This window comes from Candoia aspera, chromosome 1 (assembly GCF_035149785.1).
Source record: "Candoia aspera isolate rCanAsp1 chromosome 1, rCanAsp1.hap2, whole genome shotgun sequence".
Classification (NCBI taxonomy): domain Eukaryota; kingdom Metazoa; phylum Chordata; class Lepidosauria; order Squamata; family Boidae; genus Candoia; species Candoia aspera.
In genome coordinates, this window is record NC_086153.1 from 318,983,612 (window position 1) to 319,007,210 (window position 23,599).

Sequence of the window (23,599 nt, forward strand, 5' to 3'; positions counted from 1 at the left end):
AGATTGCTGTCTCTCATTTTAATCCATGGAATCTGAAGCTGCCTTTTGTTGAGCAGACTGTTGGTCAGATTAATTCAGTATGGTCTATACCAACATAAACCTGTTGCCCATAAGCTCTCAGAGGGCCCACTCTATTTATACAGTCTCTGAAACACCTTGAGATTCATCACTGACATTTGGCGGGCAATTGCCAGATGTTGATGGCATGATATTCATACACATAGAACATCCAAATATTTCATTTCTACCTAACAGTACAGTGATGATTTCTATCATCACTTTGCTGCTATTGCTCCTGGTGACAACAACGTTTATTTGGGTATGTGTCAAAATCCACAAGATGACAGATACAGAGTCATGTTCCAAGCCCTGCTCCTTCTGAATTTATTTAAAGGATGGGACTTTGATCACCCACCAACTTGTGGATTTTAACCCCTCCCTTTCAGACACTGTTGCTTGGAGGCCTAAACAGTTGTTGCTTCCTGTAATGATTGCCTAAACCCAAATACTCAGTCTCACAAGCTCGGGCTTAAAGATAACTGATTTATTAAAGGAATAGTATGCAAATACAGAGAAAGCTGAGAATGAGCAAAAGCGCGCCAAATACAAACTTAAAAGCCTTGCTTGTGGGCAGGTCCCGCCCCGTCGCCCGTCATGACGCTCCCCCTCCCAGGTGCTGAATGCCGTTAGATGCGCCTGGGAAAGTAACCTTGAACAGGAGCGCAAACCCAAACATGCATTCCAAGCCCTCAAAACAAGGGAGGGCAACAGAATGGAAAAACCCCGGGTGAAGGGATACGGAACAGAGAATGACATGTGAAACGTTACAATGTTAACCAGACATTAGAATGTGAACATGACATATTGCCCCCCCAAAAGAAATTAGGGAGCCGGTTTGTCAGGATAGGCAGAGTGAAATTGGGCGACGAGACGAGGAGAATGCACGTCTGGAGCAGCAACCCATTCAGGATGAGGGAAATGTTTCCAGCGGACGAGGTATTGTAGAGTAGAGCGCTGGCGTCTGGAATCGAGAATAGATGCCACCTCGAAGTGTTGCTGGTTGTCGATCATGAGGGGAGGTGGAGGAGTGGGTTGTGGGTGCCAACGGTCCGATGACAGGCAGGGTTTGAGTAAGCTGCAATGGAAAACAGGATGTAAACGTTTAAGGTTGTGAGGTAAATCGAGTTTAAACGTAACAGGGTTGAGCTGAGCAACAATTGAAAAAGGACCGACAAATTTAGGACCAAGTTTCTTAGAGGGTTGTGGGGACTTGATAAACTTAGTTGATAAGTAGACTTTATCCCCGACTGCAAAGGATGGTTCTGGGGAACGCTTTGCATCAGCATGGCGTTTATAGGCAGCTTGGGCATGTTGGAGGGCAAGTAGAATATTAGACCATGAGTCTTTGAGAGAGTCCGCCCAGCCAGCTAGGGTGGCTGGGAGCGGTTGAGGATGAGGAAGTTCAGGAATGGGAACAAATTCGCGTCCAAAAACTGTTTTAAAAGGAACTTGACCAGTGGTTTGATGAATGGAATTGTTGTAAGCGACCTCAGCAAATGGGAGTAGATCGACCCAGTTGTCTTGCTGGTAGTTAACAAAAGCTCTGAGGTATTGCTCTAAGGTAGAATTAACAGCCTCTGTAGATCCGTCCGTTTCTGGATGCCAAGCAGTAGAAAGTGATTGTTTCGTACCCAGAAGTTTCAAAAATGCGCGCCAAAATTGTGACGTAAATTGTGTGCCTCTGTCACTCACCAAACGGGCGGGGATACCGTGGAGACGGTACACGTGGATGAGGAAGAGGCGTGCCAGCTGTTGCGCGGTAGGGATAGAAGCGCATGGGATAAAGTGGGCTTGTTTGGAGAAAAAGTCTTTGACGACCCAAATGACAGTTTTGCGTTGACTAGGGGGTAGATCAACGATAAAATCCATGGAGATATCCTGCCAAGGGACCGACGGAGTGGCGACGGGTTGAAGGAGACCCTGGGGTTTGCCCGGTTTGCGCTTTATCGCCGCACATACAGGGCACGCAGTGACATATTCTTTTAAGTCTTTGAGTAAAGTTGGCCACCAGAATTGCCGGCGAACGAGGTGCAAAGTTTTCACGTAGCCGAAATGCCCAGCTAGCTTGTCATCGTGGCAGCGCTGGAGTATGGTTTTTCGCATAGCTGCGGGTACATAGAGACGATCGTTGCGCCAGGCAAGATCATCGGTGAAAGTTAACATATGTCTGTTGGCTTGCAACCAAGTATCCGTTTTTAGGTGGGAGAGCAACTGTTGTTGCAAATCGGAGGGAATTGACAAGGGAGGTGAGCTGCTGGAAGGCGGAGCGGCCGGAGGCGGAGTCAATTGTGCTCGAGTCTGGCTGCGAGTCACTGCTGCCAGACTTAATTGTTTGTCGGTCCAGACGGTGCCTTGGACCGTTGGCCCTGGGCCATCATCCTGGGGTCTGCGCGAGAGTGCATCAGCCAAAAAGTTTTTCTTGCCTGGTATAAATTTAAGAGTGAAGTCAAAGCGGCTGAAGAACTCAGCCCAGCGCAGCTGTTTTGGACTGAGTTTTCGGCTGGTGCTTAGAGCTTCCAGGTTTTTATGGTCAGTCCAGACTTCAAAAGGGTTGGCAGTACCTTCCAATAGGTGTCGCCACGTCTCTAAAGCCGTTTTTACAGCAAAAGCCTCCTTTTCCCAAACGTGCCAACGTCTCTCTGTTTCAGTGAATTTGCGAGAGAGGTAGGCACAGGGTTTTAAAGCGCCAGATTGGTTAGATTGTAACAAAATTGCGCCTATGGAAAAATCAGAAGCATCGACTTGTACAACGAAGGGTTGAGAGGGGTTTGGATGCTGTAAAATTGGTTCTGTGGTAAAAAGTTGTTTGAGCGTTTGGAACGCTTGCTGACAGGCTGGAGTCCATTTAAGGAGCGCGCCTGGGTTCTTTGAACGTCGCGTATCCCCCTGTCCTTTGGTTTTTAACAGTTCAGTAAGGGGGAGGGCGATTTCTGCAAAATTTTGGGCGAACGCTCGATAGAAATTAGAGAATCCAAGGAAACTTTGTAATTGTCTCCTGGTACGCGGAGGCTCCCATGCTACAATAGCTTCTACTTTTGCAGGGTTCATTTCAATGCCCTGAGCTGAAATTCGGTAGCCTAGGTAATCAATTTGCGACTGATGAAACGCACATTTTGACAGTTTTGCGTACAACTCTGCTTTTTCCAATTTAGCCAGTACCTGACGCACCAAGTGGATATGTTCTGACATGGTTTCAGTATAAATCAATACATCATCCAAATATACTAGTACCCCCTTAAATAGGTGGTCATGCAAGACCTCATTGATTAACTGCATAAAAACCCCGGGTGCCCCAGATAAACCGAATGGTAAAACTTTATATTGGAAAGCCCCAAGAGGACAGTTGAACGCTGTTTTCCACTCATCCCCCTCTCTTATGCGAATGCGAAAGTAAGCTTCTCTCAAATCCAGTTTTGAGAAGATTTTACCTCTGGCCAGATGTGATAACATATCTTTGATCAGGGGCAAAGGATATTTATTTAATATTGAGACCGCATTGAGCCCGCGGAAATCGGTACAAAGCCTTAATGACCCATCCTTTTTTGGCCTGAATAGGACAGGAGCTCCTACCGGGGAATTAGCAGGCTCAATGAAACCCCTAGCCAGATTTTTGTCAATGAACTCCCTTAGCGTGGTAAGCTCTTTGGGAGACATGGGGTATATTTTTGGGTGAGGCAATTTTACATTTGGTAAAAACTCAATGGCACAGTCCGTTTTTCGGTGGGGTGGCAAGCGATCTGCTTCCTTTTCCCCAAATACTTCAGCAAAATCTTGGTACTGATTGGGTAGCCCCTCAAGAGGTTGAAGCGTTTGTACAGTGGTATACGCTACCCCTCCACCCTCCATGTCCTCCAATAGGTCCTTTTCGGGTACTTTGTAAAATCCATCCGCAAACGTCACAGTTCTATGCAGCCAGTTGATGAAAGGGTTTTGTTGCACAAACCAAGGCATCCCCAAAATCACCAGAGGACCCCCCACTGGAGCTACCACAAATGGCAGCTTTTCCTGATGGGAGCCCATCTGCAAGGCGACCAGTCCCGTGGAAAGATTGACTGCCTTCCCTCCCGCCATAGTTCCATCCAATTGGGTGAAAATCATGGGTCTTGGCAAAGGGAACGTGGGCAGTTCTAGAGCCGCTACGACATCAGGGTGCATTAGAGAACGGGAGCAACCCGAGTCTAGCATGGCCCACACTTCCACGGTTTTGGTTTGTGAGCCCAGCTTAAGTTTAACAGTCAGTGTGGGAAAGTTTCCACTCACCGAATCATGGTTACGCCCGGTTTCTTCCACCTGCCCTAGGGCGCCCTTCAGGGCAGGTGGTAGGCTTTTCCCGCCGGCTGCTCGAATTGCAACTCTTCCTCTTCTTCTCCGAAGGGAAGGTCGGGGGGGTCCAGTTCCGCGAGGGCTGCCTTCAGTTTTCGCGGTGGAGCAGGAGCAGGCGTCTTTATCGCGGGTTTCGTCTGTCGTTCCTCTGGACGGCGTCTCGGGCACGACGTGGCTCGATGCCCTTCTTTCCCACATCGGAGGCACTGACCCTTGGAGAACCGTTGCTCCCTCTCTTCTTCCCAGGTTTTCGGTTTGGGGCGGCTGGCAAGTCCAGATGCGCGCGCTCCTCTAGCGAGACGTGTTTGTCTAAGCTCTTTGGTATGGGCATAGGTTCGTAGGGCATTTTCTGCGCTTCCCGCCAACTGAATCCACCCATATAGCGTTTTGGGATCATCTCTGCCCAGAGCCCATCGAAGGATTTCGGGTTCAAGCCCCTGCTTGAACAATTCGATGATTGTTGGCTCAGACCAGTCTTCCACTTTTCCTGCCAAAGCTTTAAACTCCAACGCATATTTGGCAACTGAGAGGGACCCTTGGTAAAGTTTCCGCAGATCATTTTTAGCCGTTTCTTGAGCTAGGGGGTCTTCGAAATGCTCTTTAAGTGCCCACAAAAATTCATCGAAGTCCTCTAACTCGGTTGCCTCAGCTTGGCATAGTTGCACATACCAATCCGCTGCCCTTCCTCTCAGCTTGTTGGCAATGAAATTGACCTTGCCGTGTTCAGACCGAAAGTTCCGACCCCAATCTTCCATATAATGCTTGGCATTCGTAATAAAGAAGGAGAGCGTTGCGGGATCCCCATCAAACTTCACTCCAAATGGTGGGAAGGTTCTTGCCGGCTCAGCTGGCTGTGGCGGTGCCGCGAATGACAGCGTGCGCCGAGCCCCCACAAGTGGTCGATCCCTAGGAGGTCTTGCCTCTCGCTCTCCCCTTTGATGGGCTGATCGAGTCTTACTTCTCCCCCGGGTGGACAGGGTGCTGTGCCTGGGGTACTGTGACGGCTCTTCCTCCCAATCCTCCGGGGTGGGCTCTGCCTCTCTGGGCTGATCCTCTCTGGGTAGATCCTTGAGGATCGTCACTATTAAATCCATTTTATCTTCCAATGCCCTCATACGGGCCGGAGTGACCGGCTCCTCCGGGGGTTGGTTGGTTATCACCACCTTCGGTGACAGAGGGACTTCGTGCTCCCAGGCCAATTGGGGAGACCCCCTCCCCGTGGTTCTTTCCATAACAGATCTCTGTTCACTCCTGAGACTCTCCTGTATGGATGTCAACAGCTCGTCCAATTGGGTATCTCGCAACTCCCGACGTGCTGCTCTTTGCGCTCTCGAGGTTAGCGCTGGCCGGCTTTTGACCACCTCCCGCTCTTCTTCGCCTCCCTCACTTACGCGAAGTTGAGGTTCTGTCATCGCTAGCGTTCCCTCTTATCCAAGGATTGGATGGGGCCAGCGGAAAATGGAAAAAATGATTCTCAGCTTTATGTAATGATTGCCTAAACCCAAATACTCAGTCTCACAAGCTCGGGCTTAAAGATAACTGATTTATTAAAGGAATAGTATGCAAATACAGAGAAAGCTGAGAATGAGCAAAAGCGCGCCAAATACAAACTTAAAAGCCTTGCTTGTGGGCAGGTCCCGCCCCGTCGCCCGTCATGACGCTCCCCCTCCCAGGTGCTGAATGCCGTTAGATGCGCCTGGGAAAGTAACCTTGAACAGGAGCGCAAACCCAAACATGCATTCCAAGCCCTCAAAACAAGGGAGGGCAACAGAATGGAAAAACCCCGGGTGAAGGGATACGGAACAGAGAATGACATGTGAAACGTTACAATGTTAACCAGACATTAGAATGTGAACATGACACTTCCCTTGGCAACAAAAAAATTGCCAATCCCTTATCTATGCTATTAGTCAATGTCATTCCAAGATGCAGAGCTATTTACAGTATACCTGCAAACCTCAAAATTGCTTTCAATATAGAGGAGGTGAAAAGTACATTAAAATTTGAAAACTGCATTTAAAATCAGCCCATAATGTAAAATTATATTTGAAACCATTAAGAAAATAGCAGTTGAGAGCAGGCAAATGTGAATCTAATTATCTAATACAAACCATTCAGCTGTCTAAAGACCTGGATAAATTATTACATTTTTGCTTTCAGAGAGGCATGAAGTATAAAGAAGTAAAGACTGTATGAAGAATGTAGGTAGAATTTTTTTTCTTTTGTAATACTAAGATGAAATTGGTGAATCTCCTTACAAAGTACTTATTAATTAAGTCTATTTGTGTGCTAAAATGTGGTGAGAATAGCCTGTGTCATGAAGGTCTTTAAATGGCAATATTGGACAAATCCAGTGACTACTAAGCCATTTTTATATGTGCCAGGGCTTGTATCCTGGATGTATCTACATATTTTGGACTATAGTATGTTTGGAAGTCTCTACATATTTTGGACCATGTGGCTATCAATCCTAGCCACATGGGCAGTCTAAAAATCTGGAGGTTGCATTGTCTTCTTCAAGTTGGGTGGCCTTAACAAATCCAATTAATCAAGGATGTAGGAAGAGTGCTTTTCCATGGCCACCCCTACCTTACAGAACACCCTCACCCTGGCTATCAAGCAGGCCATCACCCTCTAGCCTTCTGAAAGGTGGTAAAGACCTGGCTTTTAACTCAGGCATTGGAGTAGAGTGATGGGAGCCTGTGGATGGTTGTTGGGGTATCTCTGGGAGGATGATTGAAGCACCAGGTTTTTAGTTTCTGTTTTTATGGTTTCTGTTTTTTTTATTTTGGTTGTGAGCTGACTAGAGTTGTGCTCTAAGATGGACTGCCATACTGATCTTTTACATAAACAAACAAACAAATCATCACAGTCGTCATTGTCCTCCTTTGGGAAATTTGTATGTTCAAAGGTACTGTGTATATATATGTGTGTGCACATACACCCACGCAAAGCAAATAATTAGCCTATAAAATCTGATCATGACAATACCAGCAAAGCCTTTAATAATCTTATCCTATGGATTAACATCAAATACTTAAACCTGATGCATGAAGAAGAGAGGCAGCGCATATAAAATAAGGATTTTTCTCCTTTCTAAGCAAAGAACCACAATTTCCCAGTTGGCTTTAATTCATCTGTTTAAAAAAAAGTTCCATTTTGTAATGTCACTCACGGGGACCATTTTAAAATTTGGTTAACAACAGTCTCTCAACCAGTGCTATTGATAGTTTCATAGCAGAATACCAGGAGTCTGACACTTCTCTGATCCTGCAGCTAACAAGCTTTCCTCTTACCAAAGCTGAGAACTTTTTAAATTTCAAAGCAAGTATCTGATTTTTTATAACAACATCCAAAATTTGCATTAGTTTTGTGCAAAGCAACACAATCTGTTGTTAAGAACTGTAGAGTGTTTAGCAAACTATTCAGTTCTAGATGTACTGTACATAGACACACACACGCCGAAAGCCACAGGAAGTATAAACAGGTTTTTAAAAAGCAGAAAAGTGTTTGTGGAATCCACAGTTCAGTGCTGCAATGCAATTCTCTTGAGATGAATTAAGGAAAAAGGGAGGAAGTTATCTCAGGAGCCAGTGTTTTAGAGGTTCATATATCTTGTCACCATAACACCATCTTGTAATCTTAACTAGTGGTTTTGGAGCCCTCTGTAAATTTTGGCTCTCTTTCTGAGATATTGTGAGACCTTGGTTGAGAATGCCAAAATCTTATGAAATTATGTGAGGGTTTTGGTATTCTCATACATAAACTCATGTAATCTTATGCAAGATCACTGAAATATTGCAAAACCTCATGAGATTGTGGTGATCTTGTAAGATTTTTTATTCTTTTTATTTTTTTTAATTTAATATTTTAATTTAAAAATATTTTACACCAAGTCTGGAGGGATGTAATTGATGCACTTGGACGTTACGTTTTCAAACTCTGTATTAGACTGTACATAATCCAACATACAGTGCATCTCAAGAGAGCTAATGTAGAGGTCTCTATCCAATTATCTACACACTCACACATCTCTTTCACTCACTATGTAATGTTTTCCTCTTCATTATTTCCCCTCCTTTTCTGCAGAAAGGAAGAATAATTTCCTAATTGTTCATTCATGCCTTTATTTATTTATTGTGCTACTCTTCTACATTATCCAAGAACTAAAGTTCTCTGACTGGTTTGTAGGAATGTGGTTCTGTTATGAACCCTTCAGAATAAGGGCCAAATTAAAAAGCAAATGCTTAAATCTCCCCACTTTGCAGCTTGGAAAGGGAAGAGTGTTAACTTTCATTGTCCTACAACAAAGACAGTGAAACGGGCTATAGGAAAGAGGTGCTAAGTGCCCAGACTTGGTTTTAATCAGTTTTAGTTCAGATCCAGTTGACACAAGCTTGTCATCTCTCATCTTTAACATTCTAGCCATATATAGGTTGAATAACAATGTCTACTTTTCTTATAGGGTTGTTGTAACAGGAGTGTCATATATTCCATCTGCTGCCTGTGAGCTCTGCTCCCTTGGGATATGACATGGATATTTGTAATTTAATTATTCTTTCCTAAAAAAGCTCAGGGAAAATTGTTCAGTGGTTAAATAGATATTTTATTTCCTGTTAGTGTTTAATTGATAGAGGAATGGTAACTTAATGCTTTTATCTAACTGTTCCAGCATTTTGTCTATATTGTACCGTGCATCAGTTACCAAATTTCAGACAGATTACTGAAATGGTTTAAACATCCTCTGCTAATCAGTTCATTTTGGCATTTGTTCTTGATAGCAGCTCTACAATTCAATAATTCAATTATTGCTCTGAGTTTATTCATAAACAAAATTTCAAAGTCTAAGATAGGTATTTGATTATATTTAGTTTTAACTTTCTTTAAAGTGCAGAGATTTAGCATTTTGTGGTCACTTCCCTCCAATGTTCCTGCTACTTTGACTGTCAACTAAGTGTTCCCTACTGATTAATATCAAGTGGATGATTAGTATCAAGTCGCCATCCTCTGAAGGAGAAAATTGTCAGTAGGAAAGTCAGAAATTTCCTAAAAGGACAGTACTTGGCTGAGTTTTTCAGCAGATGTTGAGGTTATAACATTCTCCTATCCTTATAACTTTTTTGCCTCTTCAAAAGATCTGCAATTTGCTTTGGAAAGCATCATCCACAACTTCTCCTTGATTGGACAGGCGATAAAAGACATCAATAACTATTGCTTTTATTGGTTTATTCCTCCATTTAGTTTAACCCAGCTGTTCTGTAGAGAATTGCCATTTTGATTTTTGAGCAGCAGTGAAGGTGACTCCTCCCTTTCTATTGTTTCTGTTTCTTTTCAACAAATTGTACCATTTAATTGCTATATTCCTCTTGAGGGAGGCAACCTACCAGGTCTCTTTCATATCAATTAAATCCTATTTTGCTATTTCATACTGAGAGTTCATGCTCATTTTATTTCTCACACTCTGAGCATTGGTGCATAGACAATGAAAGCCATGAACTTTATCAGCCAATGTTCTTTCGATTTTTCAACAGTGGTTTAAGAGGCCGTATTTCAGCAATACTTCTGCTTTCCATGATGCAATAGCCATTATCCTTTACAATTATTATGTGCAGAGCACTATAACAAGACTAAAGGGGAGAAAAGTCCTAACAAGAACCACCAAATCCAGGGCTTGCCAGCTTGCAAAACAAAACTGAAAGGGAAAGGCTGTCATGCACTGCCTACCGCAGAGTAAAACACAGACGCTGGTTCAAAGGAGAGCAGGTTCCGGTTTATTTCGTACGTAGTGCCAGTTGCGAAAAAAGCTGAGAGTGAGGGGAGTGCGCCGGTGCGGGGTTTAAATACCCCGCGCTGGTCAGCGCCCCCTCACCCTGGGTTACATCATCCCCCCTTTGTCCTGCATGCTGTCTTGCCGGTAGGTGAAGGGTTGCGAGGCCCCAGCTGGTGCCCCGGGATCGCCCATCATCGGTTTCCTCATTCAGCCGGTGATTGCTGTCAGCTGGGCGATCTCCGTTGCGCTTGTGCTAACAGCTTGGGTGTGCCTCGCGATCCGCCTAGCCTTTGTCTTTCCATCTTTCTCTTTTGTGTTCTGATGGCTGCATCCTCTGGCTAGGGTCTGTGGCTTTTGTTGTGCATGCTATGCTTATCTTGAGCCCCTTCCTCTGTTTCCTCGTTATTGTCATGTGTGCCGTTGTGCTGATGTCTTCAGCTCAACGGCACTCATGACAAAGGCAAATAAATATGCCAGCCCCAAGGCTGGCTTTTCCTTCCATTCTACTGGTATGTTGGGGATACTGAAGAGCAATATAGCTTGGCTATCTAAGGAAGTCCACAAGTATTTTTAATGGTAAGACAATCTGTGCAACCAAGCATTTGAGGCTTAAATACATTTATATGCCTTCCTGTAACAAGTGCTCAGGAGTGCTTACAATAAAAATTATTATAAATTATAAACATACAGAACATATTAGCTCAGTAAGCTATGTTAAACCAGATAATTACATGTCACCTGGGCAAAATTGATTTAGACCTGATGCCAGTTATAAGAGTTGAGCTCACAAAAAGTTTTTCACATTCTGGGGAATGATCCGGAGGAGAGCATTCCACAGCTGGGTGCTGCCCATGAAAACACCCTTTCAACCGTAACCCCCTGTCTCACCCTCCAGGACACCCAAAGTAGACCTTGAAACAAAATGTTGCAGTTCAGGCAGGACCTGGGAGATAGGCAATCATTCAGTTTTTCTGGTTATGGTGGGGTTTCAAAGTCAAAATCAGATCTCTGCATAAGTTGTGGAAATGGACTGGGAGCCAAAGAAAATAGCAAACCAGGAAGCATGATATGCTTTTATCAAACATTCCCATATACGTTGTATGCTGCACTAAGTGAAGTTTCCACATGGTCCTAAAAGGCTATCTCAAGGTATGATATTGCAGTAGCCCAAATGGAATTTTATCAAGCTATTGAAGCCAGGTGTCCCTATCTAAGAGAAGATATCACCTCAAGCTAATAAAATGTGCACTGTGGTATGGAGGTGGCTTGAGCCAGACCTCCATTAACAGCAGTGAATCAAGGGGCAGACTAGGTGAGGTACGATATTAGGGCTGTGCAAAGCATTTGAAGGGGGTTTGTGAGATGCTCCTCAGAACCTGGTGCTCAGAGAGTTGAGGCGGGCACATTTACGGAAGGCTCGGTGCCACTTCAAGACCCTCTCCAGTCCACTGTGGTAGACTTTTCTGTGCATGCACACCCATCCTCAAAAGATTGGTAAGAAGCCTCAAGGCAGCTGCACTAACTCTAAGAATTCCAATCGGCAGAGTCAGAAAGGGGCTTCACAAAGTGTCCCTCTACATGCTTGGCTCTGCTCTATGATTTACCTTTTTGAGTGGACCATCAGTTCCTCATTACAATGAACATCTGCCAATTCCAGTCTAGAATTTGGGCAGGCTAATATAGTCACAGCAGGGACGCGGTGGCGCTGCGGATTAAACCGCTGAGCTGCCGATCGGAACGTTGGCGGTTCGAAACCGCGCGGCGGGGTGAGCTCCCGTTGCTAGTCCCAGCTCCTGCACACCAAGCAGTTCGAAAACATGCAAATGTGAGTAGATTAATTGGTACCACTTCGGCGGGAAGGTAACGGCGTTCCGTGAGTCATGCTGGCCACATGACCCGGAAGTGTCTATGACAACGCCGGCTCTAAGGCTTAGAAACAGAGATGAGCACCGCCCCCTAGAGTCGGACACGACTGGACTTTACGTCAAGGGAAACCTTTACCTTTACCTTTAATATAGTCACAATTTCTTCCACTATGATAAGATTATATGTTTATTATTTATGAGATAGCCACACCTCTGTATTTCTAAATATAAAAGATGGAATTTTTTGGAAATCTGATTTCTTTTTCTTCTTCTTTGGTGATGCATTTACACTTTCTTGGTTTTGTCCAGGTAGGCTACCTTATACGTGAATAATTATTTTCATGGCCTGAATTAGATAAGGCAAATACATTTTCAGGGACTCTGATATCTGTTGTTGATTTGATGGATAAGGTCATAGCTGAGTTCATTTCCTCAGTAGATGATGAAAGTATAACTCTTCCTGTGTACATTAGGACAAGTGTTACAAATGGAAGCTAACACGATCAGCTTTGAAGTACTATCGTTCACTGTAATTTACTGAAAAATGTTGCTTCTCCTAAAGACTTTAAACAAGAATTTTATCAGCAATGATCACAGGGTGCTACAGAAAATGGAGATGAATTGGTGACAGTAATAATCATGTAACTAAAGGGCATGTAACTAATAAAACATGCCTCCTTTTAGACTTAAGGCCACTTCTGCATTGTTAAAAAGGAGGAGCAGCATTCCAGGAAGATAATACAAAAGGGCATATATTTCCAAGAACTTTGCCTATGCAAATATCTATGTTTTGTTGCAAATTAGAAAGCATTACTGTAATATAAAGTAAGATGTCTGCTCCATTTGCACTCCAGACTTTAACTATTAATGCACAAGCGCAAGGCCACTGTTCTCTGCACTTCTTATGGCTCTCTGTATCTTAACTTGTTCTTTAAATAACACATGCCTTCAATACTATCCTACTCAATGTGGTATAGTGGCTACAGCATTGTATTAGAACTGGGGAGAATCAGGTTCATGCCTGTCCTCAGCCATGGAAAGATAATGGATGACTTTGAGCCAGTCGCCCTCTGCCCAAGTTACCTCACATGGTTGTTGTGAGAATAAAATACAGATTGACCCTTGTGTAAACTGCCTTTTGTTCCTGGAGAAAAGACAGGGTGTAAATCAAACACAGAGATTAATAAAATAATAAATAGAGGAGAATCTTCTGACTTCCCTTCAAACAGGGGGCTCTCCTCAGTAAAATAGTTTATGGACACCCTACTCACTTAGCTATATGTGGCGTTCTTACCAAGCATAAGATTTAGCAGTAAAGCATGGGAATTACTGATATAATATCATGTTGGAGGGAACAATGATGTACCTGTTGCTATTTCTACTTCTCACAATTTAACAGAGGCAGACAGTGTGTCATATTGCCAAGGAAGACTAGCTGACTAGCTGACAGTGTCAGGGACAGCCACTGACATGGGGTGAGTGATTTTTGCAGTGTCTTCAGACAACATTGCCTAAGATTATCTTCATTACCAGTCATTCTAGTAGCATGATTAGTTGTGGATGACAGGATTCTAGTGATACAAATTTCATCACAAGGGATTTTATGGTTCACTTTTCCATAGCACTTCAGTAACAATGCCAGTGTGTATCACCAGTGGCCTAACCTGATCTGGTCAGGCCCTGTAACGTGTGAGAACTAAATGCTGTCTTTCGGTGGGAGAACTCCTGGACGATTTGAGTCCTGTCAAGAACATGGATCTCTGGCATCAGCCTGAGGATAGGGATTTTAGAGGAATTTGGTCTTTGCACATTTTGATACAACTAATGAGCAGATTAGAATTAAGTTTCTGACTAGTTTTCCACATTTCCCATCACAGTTTCCATAATGAATATTTAAACACTGATTATGAAAGAGAAAAAAAGTTTTAGACATATGCATTTCAGTGTATTTAAAATGCATTCTTGGTAGATTCACAAAAATAATTCATAGGTTGATGTGCACATGGGATGGAATGGAACGATGGGTGAACTCTTGCAAAAGTGACAACTGAAAATAAATGGGCATGCTAACTACTGCCAAGTGGGTTAGAAGGGGAAATCCACCCTATAACAAAGCTGCATGATGTGGTATAAATCCTTAGATATGGCAGTTGAGAGAAGGAATATATCATGGGCTACCATCTTCATGACAGGCAAAAAATATATAACCCAGCTGTCAATCATTAAATGCTGGAATGTTATGGACAAAGGAAGGTGGGGCTTCTGTTTCTTTAGCAGTGGATCATAGTACACCACTGGTTAAGCTAGGTAAGAATTTCCTGTATCAGGAATGCACAGCCTGAAGTCCCAGGGCTGCGTACAGTTCTCTGAAGCTTTAAATGGATCTTTGTATGCTGCCAAACTAAATTTTACATGTGGCAGAACTAAAACATTACTAAATAATAGCTGAACAAATACATTATCAAATGTAGTCATATATAAATATATTTCATGAGCATGATTTCATTTTAATTAAGCTTACATTTAAAATAGATTTATTCCATTTCCTGGCTCACCCACTTTCTGGAGTATGACCCAGGGCATGAAAACAAAAGCCAAGTGTGGTTCTCAGTTCTCAAAATATTGCATATTCTGACTTACATTAACTGGTGCAGCTCTCCAGTTTTTCAGACTGAGATGTTCCTTGGCTCTACTTATCCATGAGGATGCTTGGGATACATCCCAGGACCCACAAGTATAGCAGTGATCCTTCTCTAATAGGGTCAATAGGGTCAGCAATGACTCTTCTTCAACAGGAACAGAGGAAGACACCTTATACCAAGCCTGATCATTGATTCTTTCAATTTATCATTGCATTCAAGGATTGTGAACATGTCTCCTTGTCCGGCAGCTGTTTTTTTTAGTCTGTTCGGAAGGTGCCTGGGACCGAAACTGGGGCCTTCTTCTGCATGTAAAATGGGTGCTCTGTGGAGGTGAAAGAGGTGATTAGAACAAAAGGAAACTTATGGGTCCTCTAGTCCAACTTCCTGCTCAGTTCAAGGTTCATTAGAGCATCTCTGATATCCCTTCCCATAAGTTCAGCAGATACACCTTTTTTTCTGCAGGTGTGACTTCCTCAGTTTTACCTGATACTTACGCCTGCTCTCTCCTCTGCATCTAATCATCCTGAGACTGGATCTCTTATTTCTTTAAGTTCTAGAGCAGAGTGGAAATTCCTAATGATTTCATAACAGAAACTCTTAATTCAAAAGAAGCAAGTTTTTAAGTCTTATTTGGCTTTTGTACCACTGGATGTGCAGGAAGGGATAATCAAAGAATGAAAATATCTTTTAAAGATGTGATATTGCATACATTCTGAGATGAGCCAGAAGTGAAGAAAAAATGTCATTTTCCCAGGCTGCTGTTTGGTAATCCCCAAAAGAGAGTCTCTGAAGAGTGAGTGGAAGTAGCTCAAGAATAAAATAAGTCTGAAGATTTTGTTTCCAATAACTCAGTTTGTGCAAGATTTATAACTGATCACTTAGGCTAGAGGATACTGAATTTTAATTATGATACACAGTCATTCACCTCCCTTCAAATTTGCTAGAGATAGATAGAGAAAGAGGTAGGGGTAGAGGTAGAGGTAGAGGTAGGAAATAGATGTCGAAGTCATGTTACAGTATTTAAATTCATGTGTTTTGTGGGAGACACCCTAACTAATCCCAGGTCTAATTGAAGACTAGTTCTGTCTTTGAAGCTATAGAGAGGAATATTTCTGATTGGTATTTTGGGAAAAGGAGAGAGGAAGAAAAAAAGAAAGGAATTTTACTCAGGAAATAAAATCATTTTTGATGCAGCCTTAGAGGAATGCTGACAGCAAACATGCTGATTTGTAACATTTGTTTTTGCACACAACAGGGAATTGATGCGAGGATCAGTGGGGAGAATAGCAAAAAGCTTAGATCACCTCCAGGTTGGTAATCAAAACACAGCCTGAGATATAAAGGAGGAGGCAGGGATTAATCTAAGTTCTAAAATGCATGTAGGGATTTGATGAATGATGGAGGTGGCATCTTTGGAAGTGAATGGATGAGATGCCCCAACGTGTCTGTATTGTGGACTGGGGTTCTCCTTCTGCCATTGGTTCTGCTTTCTGGACTCTAACTGCCATTGGCTGAATCATAAAGATAGTCTGAGATGGATAGGACCTGGAAAAGAAGAAGGCTTGAAGGTAAAAACATAATAATTGAAAAGGAACAGGCAGAGAGAACTTTAAAGGGACAACAGGCCTAGGAAGGTGGAATAGAACACAAAATGGGAAAACAGCAAGATGAGACAGCTAGAGTCTGTGTTTGAAAATGTTAAACTCAAAAAAGGAACAATAAGGGGAGGAAATGAAATGGTTGAAGTGATAATAGCAATAGTTTACAAAGTGGTTTAAAAGATATCATGAACAATTAACATGTCTGCAGTTCTAACACAATAGAAGAACATGTGTTGCATTTAAAGGTTCAATACCTTGGACAGATAGGCTTTAAAAACAGATGGGTGGGTTCATATAAAAGATGGCCATTTACGCATCATTGCATTATGCTCTCCCTGACATCTGCTGAACATTATGAACATATAATTTATATGGCAGTTTATAGAGGAAAATATGTCCATGTTGTTTATATAAAGTCTTCTTTGAGTCTAGCTTGACTCTTAATGACTTCATGGATATGGCAATGTAGTTATTTTGGCAGTGTATGGAAGTGGTTTACCATTGTCTTCATTGGGAATTTTTTTGATTTCATACCCCTTGTTTACTCTGACAGTTTCTTATCAAAGTACTAATTGGCTTTTGGAGAACAAGCTATAGATGCAATATATAGACTATAAACAGATGTGCAACTGTTCTTTTTTTAGTTTTTCACACAAGTGTAGGGTTCTAAGTAGGTGACTTAAAGGTCATCTAGTTCAGTCTTCTGCTCAGTTATGATTCACTACAGCATCTCTGACCGATCACTATCCAGCTTCTATCTTAAGACTTCTAGTGAAGGAGAACTTACCACTTCATGTGGTGGCCTGTTCCACTGGCCGATAGCTCATACTGTGAGGAAGTTCCTCATGATGTGTAGTCTGAACCTCCTTCCTTGTAATTTTTACTCATTGGTTCTGATCCTGCACTCTCAGGCAATAGTGAATAAATCCACTCTCTCTTCTATGACAAAGCTTTTCAGGTATTTGAAGACTGTTATTATATCTCCCCTCAGACGTCTCTTTTGTAGGCTTAAATATACCCAGATCCTTTAACTGTTCCTCATGTGCTTCAGTTTCCAGACCCTTCACCATCTTGATAGCTGTCCTCTGAACTTGCTACCGTTTATCATGGTCCATTTTGAACAGTGATGCCCAGAACTAGACACAGTACCCCAGGGTTTGACCAAGACAAAATAGAGTAGAATATTTGCCTCCTATGATCTGGACTCTGTGCACCTTTAAAAGGCAGGATAATATTTGCCTTTTTTAGTTTGCAGTTATTTTCGATCTATAAACTGGTTTTGGACTGGGCAGTTGTTCAAATCGGGGACTGCCTTCTGTTAACCAGAACACATGGCATTGTGATCATATATGATCACATCTCCTAAAATGGAACCATTTCAGGATGTAGAAGTGGCCAACTCTTGTGAATAAATGCCCATCCTCCTACAGTATGTGCTGTTCCTCTGCTTCTAAAGCCAACACATTAAGAGGACCAAGATAGATCATGTTCATATTCATTTTTCAGGGAGTTGAATTGTTTTAAGATGTCAGGAACAATCTGTTTTGCTGATCTAGGGTCTGTGGTCTCACACATCTGGAGGTTGTAGAAGACTGTTATGGATTAAGTGGATGCTATTTTTTGCTACCTTACTCTTCCAATTTTTCTGAGAATAATTAACCTGTGGTATATTGTTTTGAGAGATGGTGATTAGTCACCCGTCAGCTTCCATGAAAGATAGTGGGCTTGAACTTCAGTCTCCCAGGTCCTGATCCAACACCTTAACCATTATACTGCTCAGGTCTCTCTACACTTGAAAGAAATTGGTTTATTCTACCTTCTTTAGTTCTATAGGAATCCATTGACTCTACCAAACCTTGTAGCTGAAAGTAAATTTTGACTGTGAGTGGAAAAATGTTCATTTTTAGCTAGGGTGAAATTTGGCTTTTCAAAGCAAGAACAAAACATTTTGCGCTATCATTGGCTTTTATAAGCATATACCTTATATCTTCTATTTCAGGTATAGAAAACCAGGGGTGTTCCAGATGTTTTTGACCACAACTCACACAATCCCATACCATTAGCCATGTTGTTGGAAGCTGATAAGAGTTGACATGCAGAACATCTGCAATGCACAATGTTGCCTATCCCTGCTCTATTTGAATAGCTCATTCTAGTTAATAAATAAAGGAGGAGAAAAGCAAAGAGAGTGAGGGCCTGAATTTTTCCATCCAGTATTAGCACCCAGGCAGTAGAGTGAGCAGGAAGTATACAAAACATCTGATCACAATACTCAGACCTCATAAGACTGTAATTCTTCTGCCCCTGCACTGAATAAAGGTGAATGTTTTGTAGCTTGATAATATAATTACCCAATATTTTGATAATGATGCATGGAAAATGACAATTGAAACCTGGCAAGGAAAGAACGAACACTTGCCTCATTGCCTTCTGTTAAATGAATGTCTTTGGCTGCTGAATTTTTTGTCGCTTTTGTTGGTGTGTTTCTGTACTGAGCTAGGAATGATGCTGAATGGAACAGCTAATTAACAGACATCCACCCATCCACACTGATACACACCCACCACTATAAATTAAGGGCCCACAATTCCCTCTTCATACAGCAATAACGTCGAGTATACAACATATGGCTCTTGAGACTGAAAACAATAACACTCAAGCAAACTTCCCTTCTGTACACTCCCGCAAGTGCTGGGCTACATATGACTTGCCACAAAAACTACTCAGCTGTCAGTGGCTGGACGCAGACTTGCCTTTTTATTTGCTTAGGCGGATGCTGTGTTATAGCTGTCAGAAACTATTCAGAGACTTAAAAAGGAAATCAATAGAAGGTTAATTTCTCTAAACTTATACTTCACTAATGTTAGGGGTACTTAAGAAAGAAGAATACTTATATACTCTGTTTGAAAGAATATGAGGGGAAGGAAGAAATGGCTTTGATGCAATTCTTTAGGATAACAGTGAGTTTTCTAATCCTAGGAAGCAGTACTCTAACACTATATGTATATACCATGACACAGTATGCACAACAAGAAATACAACACATTGCCCACAAACAGAGGGGGACAGATTTTATTTTGTTGGGTTCTTGGTGTTGGTTGAGCTTGCTTTTTTCTTGCAGAAATTTTATTGCCAGACAACAAGAAAAAAAACCAAAACCCCACAATTCAATGCTGAGTTATGAGGATTGCAGTGGATTTTATTTTAACAGGTTTTCTTTGTGCAATATAATGTACTCAGAATCTACACCATACATTTTCATAAGTTTTCTCAATAACAGCAGCAGAAATACTCCACCGAGGACAAAGCCCTTAGTTTCTGTGAATTCAATATCAACAAGCAAAGGGGACGGGGGAAACCTTCCAACATTTCAGAAACTGGCTTTCATCTACTATATGCCTAACCTCTGCATCGATTTTTCTGAAACTGTGAACTTTACTTAGTTAAGGCATCCATAGGATATACACTTTTTTCATAAAACAACCCCCTCAAAAGAGAGGGAGAAGTAAATTAGAACTTTAATGACTCCCTCTGTACACCTCCCAGCTATTCTTTTCAAAAAGAATATGTGCTGCTCATAAAAATGCAGGTAAATGGATAATAATGGTGGTAAACATTTTTAAAACCAAATATAGTGCCTTGCTGTTAAAGAAAAAATACCCCAAAGTTCTGCTGCAAAATAGTAAGGTGGACTAAATTACTTCCACATGGTGCAAGTTTGTGAAGCCTTGTCAATCCAGGTAACTAACATAGCAAACAAAGACTTAAAAAAAAAAAAGCTTGAACCTGTTGTGTCAAGAGAGGGGTATCAGTGGTAACCAAGATGTTGCTGAATGACATTATCCAGCATTCCTCATCACTGGCCAGGCTTGCTGTGACTGTGGAGTCCTTGGTGCTCAGAAACTGCCTTTTTAGACAACTAATAAAAAGACAATAAAAGAAAGACAATAAAAGAAAGGAAAGTCAATAATGTGACAGTGCTGAAACTGAGCTTGCCGATCGGAAGGTCGGCGGTTCGAATCCGCGTGACAGGGTGAGCTCCCGTTGCTAGTCCCAGCTCCTGCCAACCTAGCAGTTCGAAAACATGTGAATGTGAGTAGATTAATAGGTACCGTTCCGTTTAGTCATGCCGGCCACATGACCACGGAAGTGTCTACGGACAAACGCCGGCTCTTCGGCTTTGAAACAGAGATGAGCACCGCCCCCTAGAGTCGGACACGACTGGATTTAATGTCAAGGGAAACCTACTGATGGAAGTGATATAATTGGAGAAAGATTAAAATATAGATATAGCTTCTGCAGTGGCTGTGAAACCTCTGTAAAGTATATGTAAAGACTACATCTGTTGCTGATGTTTGTTCTACAAGGGAAAGGTAGCCAGAGTGAATGCAAGAACTATGGAGGGATTAGTCGGTGAATGTTAGATTATACTATGTTAGATTATACAGAGCCAGTTTGGTCTAGTGGTTAAGGCAACGGGCTAGAAACCAGGAGTCTGTGAGTTCTAGTCCCACCTGTGGCATGAAAGCCAGCTGGGTGACCTTGGGCCAGTCACTCTCTCTCAGCCCAACTCACCTCACAGGGTTGTTGTTGTGGGGAAAATAGGAGGAGGAAGGAGTATTAGGTATGTTCCTCACCTTGAGTTATTTATAAAAATAATAAAGGCGGGATAGAAAAATAAATAAATAAAATACTGTATGATAAAGCATTGAGTCTGGATCTGAAAATTAATGATCATAGACTAAGGTAGTTGTGTTTGACAGGGAAAGTGGCGAGCACAACTTCAAGATATACATAAATAATGGGAAAAATATGGGAAATAGGTAAAATTGTGTATCTGGGTAAAAGGATGGGAAGCTGGATAGAAAAAACTAAGTCATGCAAATACTGTTACGAAGATACTGGATAGTACATGGTCTGTTATGAGGAATTAATATGTGTTGAAAAAACCAAAAAGGTTGAATATAAAAGCATGTTTCTGCCGATTTTGCTATATGGAAGTGAGATTTGGGATATGTCAGAAAAAACGTGAGAGTAAATTAGATGCAGTTAGGGTGGAGTACTTTGGAAGCGTGCATCGTAAAAGAAGAGGTGATAAAGCTAGGAGTCAATGGGTGATTAATGAATGTGGATTAAACATAAAAGAGTGTGACAGGTGTGAAGGAAATACATTGAAATGGTTGGTTATATAAAGGGAATAAACAAGGATTGAGTCACAGAACACATAAAAAGCAAGAGTAAATGAGTTGAGAAGGGGATGTTTGAGAAAGTGGTTGGATAAAGTTGACGTAAGCTTCAAAATGAGAAAGATGAAGAGTGGTTAATGGACATGGTGGATCATTTACAAAATAGAATATTTTGGAAGCATTGAGTGAAGGTGAAGTTATAAACTAGAATTAGCTACATTTCCCCTTTCTTTTTGTATTTCTTTGTTTACTATCTGATACTCCTTTTCTGAGCTTTGGATAATGTTGCCTATCCTGAAAGGAAATGGCATGACGGATATGTACATACGTAGATATATGTATATTGTATTTCCAAATCACAGTGTGTTCCTCGTTTTACAAAAAGTAAAGATCTGTGTTCCTTTCTAGGGCATCAGCAGCCTCTTCAGTTCCTTAAAAGTGGTGCGACTCCTGAGGTTGGGTCGTGTGGCCAGGAAGTTGGACCATTATCTGGAATATGGTGCTGCGGTGTTGGTGCTCCTGGTTTGTGTCTTTGGATTAGTAGCCCACTGGCTTGCGTGCATCTGGTATAGCATTGGGGACTATGAAGTTATCGACGAGATCAGTAATACCCTCAAGAAGGACAGCTGGCTCTGCCAACTGGCAGAGAGTATTGGAACACCGTATCGGTACAACGCCACTGGATCGGGGCAGTGGGAAGGAGGACCGAGTAAAGATTCACTTTATATAACTTCTCTCTACTTTACCATGACAAGCCTTACAACAATAGGATTTGGAAACATAGCTCCAACCACTGATGGAGAGAAGATTTTCTCTGTGGCCATGATGATGGTTGGATGTAAGTAAATGGTTTTTGCATTTGTTTCAGGTTGTATTTAGATCTGCTTGCACAGGGGTTGGTGTTTCCATATTATCACAACAAAGTCACAGAAAGCACTATATCATTGTACCAACATAAAATCAAAGGAAGTGTATTATGCATAGGGTTACCGGATATCAGGCAAAAGGAGGACATGTCATTTTTTTTAACCTCATGTCCACCATCTGGCAGGCATAACCTTAAAATCAAATATTGTCCAGCTTTCTTGTTTTTTGCGGGGGGGGAGGACTGTTTTCACAACAGTAGTCATTCAAACTTCTGTGTATTGTGACCCTGTAAACTGTCTGCTTCTTTCTTTCCCTCGTCCATTGACTGACTGGACAGCCTGGATTACATTATTTGATTTATTTCCTGATTCTAGCAATTGACTTCAATCCAGCTCCTTCAAAACTATGATCGCTATATTCTGCAGATCACACGACTCGTCACGTTTCTATGGTGAAATGTGAAAAGCGCATTGTCAATCCTATATTATCACTAGCATACGTTCTTGAAAACAAAGACTTATTGGAAAAAATATATTGTGATTGAAAAAACAGTTTGTCTGATGCTGCAAAAAGTAATTTCATATATATGTAGGCCTAAGTACATTTTTTTTTTGCAGTTTTTCACTGTAATTTTTGTTGTGGATGCCAAGAAAGTTAAACAGTTAATGTGCCCCTCATTTGTCCTCCTTTTCAGTTGTCTGGTCCTCCTTTGCCTGTTCAGATATCTGGTAACCTTAATCATGCAGCAGTTTTAGTGAGAATAGAAAAGCTGCTATGATAGCTTGAGCTGCCCTTTCTACCTTCTGCAATTTCCTTGGTACAGAAGCAGTGGCAGCTATATTTCTTTATGAAACTACATAAATGTACCATACGTTGTACATTATGTTATAGGTATGACAATAAAGCATTGCTATGTAACATTTGCCTTCATTTTCAAGGCTCACTTTCACTAGGAGTATATTTCAATTATTATTATTTTTTTGATGAACTCATTTGGAGAGATAAATGTCATGGTTATCTCAGAGAGTTGGAACTGACTCCTGGCCGAGTTCAAGTCTATTTGCAGTGCTCAGTTTGAAATGGTAGCCATGTAATGTGAGGTCTGATGCTGAGATGCAAGACTTGGGTCTGATTTAGTGGGAGCTTGTGCAATCTTCTTTGTGAAATCTGGAGGAAGGAAAAGTTTGGTGACATGCCTCAGAGACAAAGAAGGATATTAAAAAACACTGTGGCACTAAAGTTTTATACAGTGTAAGCACACTCTGCATACAATCCTTTAGTGTCT

At 41.8% G+C, this 23,599-nt stretch overlaps 1 protein-coding gene across 1 annotated transcript in view; it reads left to right on the forward strand.

The window, feature by feature from the left end:
* KCNH5 (potassium voltage-gated channel subfamily H member 5) overlaps positions 1-23,599 on the forward strand; it is a 196,649-nt gene that overhangs the window by 31,344 nt on the left and 141,706 nt on the right. The window contains exon 6 of the mRNA XM_063293905.1: positions 21,856-22,285. Within this exon, the coding sequence (XP_063149975.1) occupies positions 21,856-22,285 (430 nt within the window). The remainder of the gene's footprint in view (positions 1-21,855; positions 22,286-23,599) is intronic.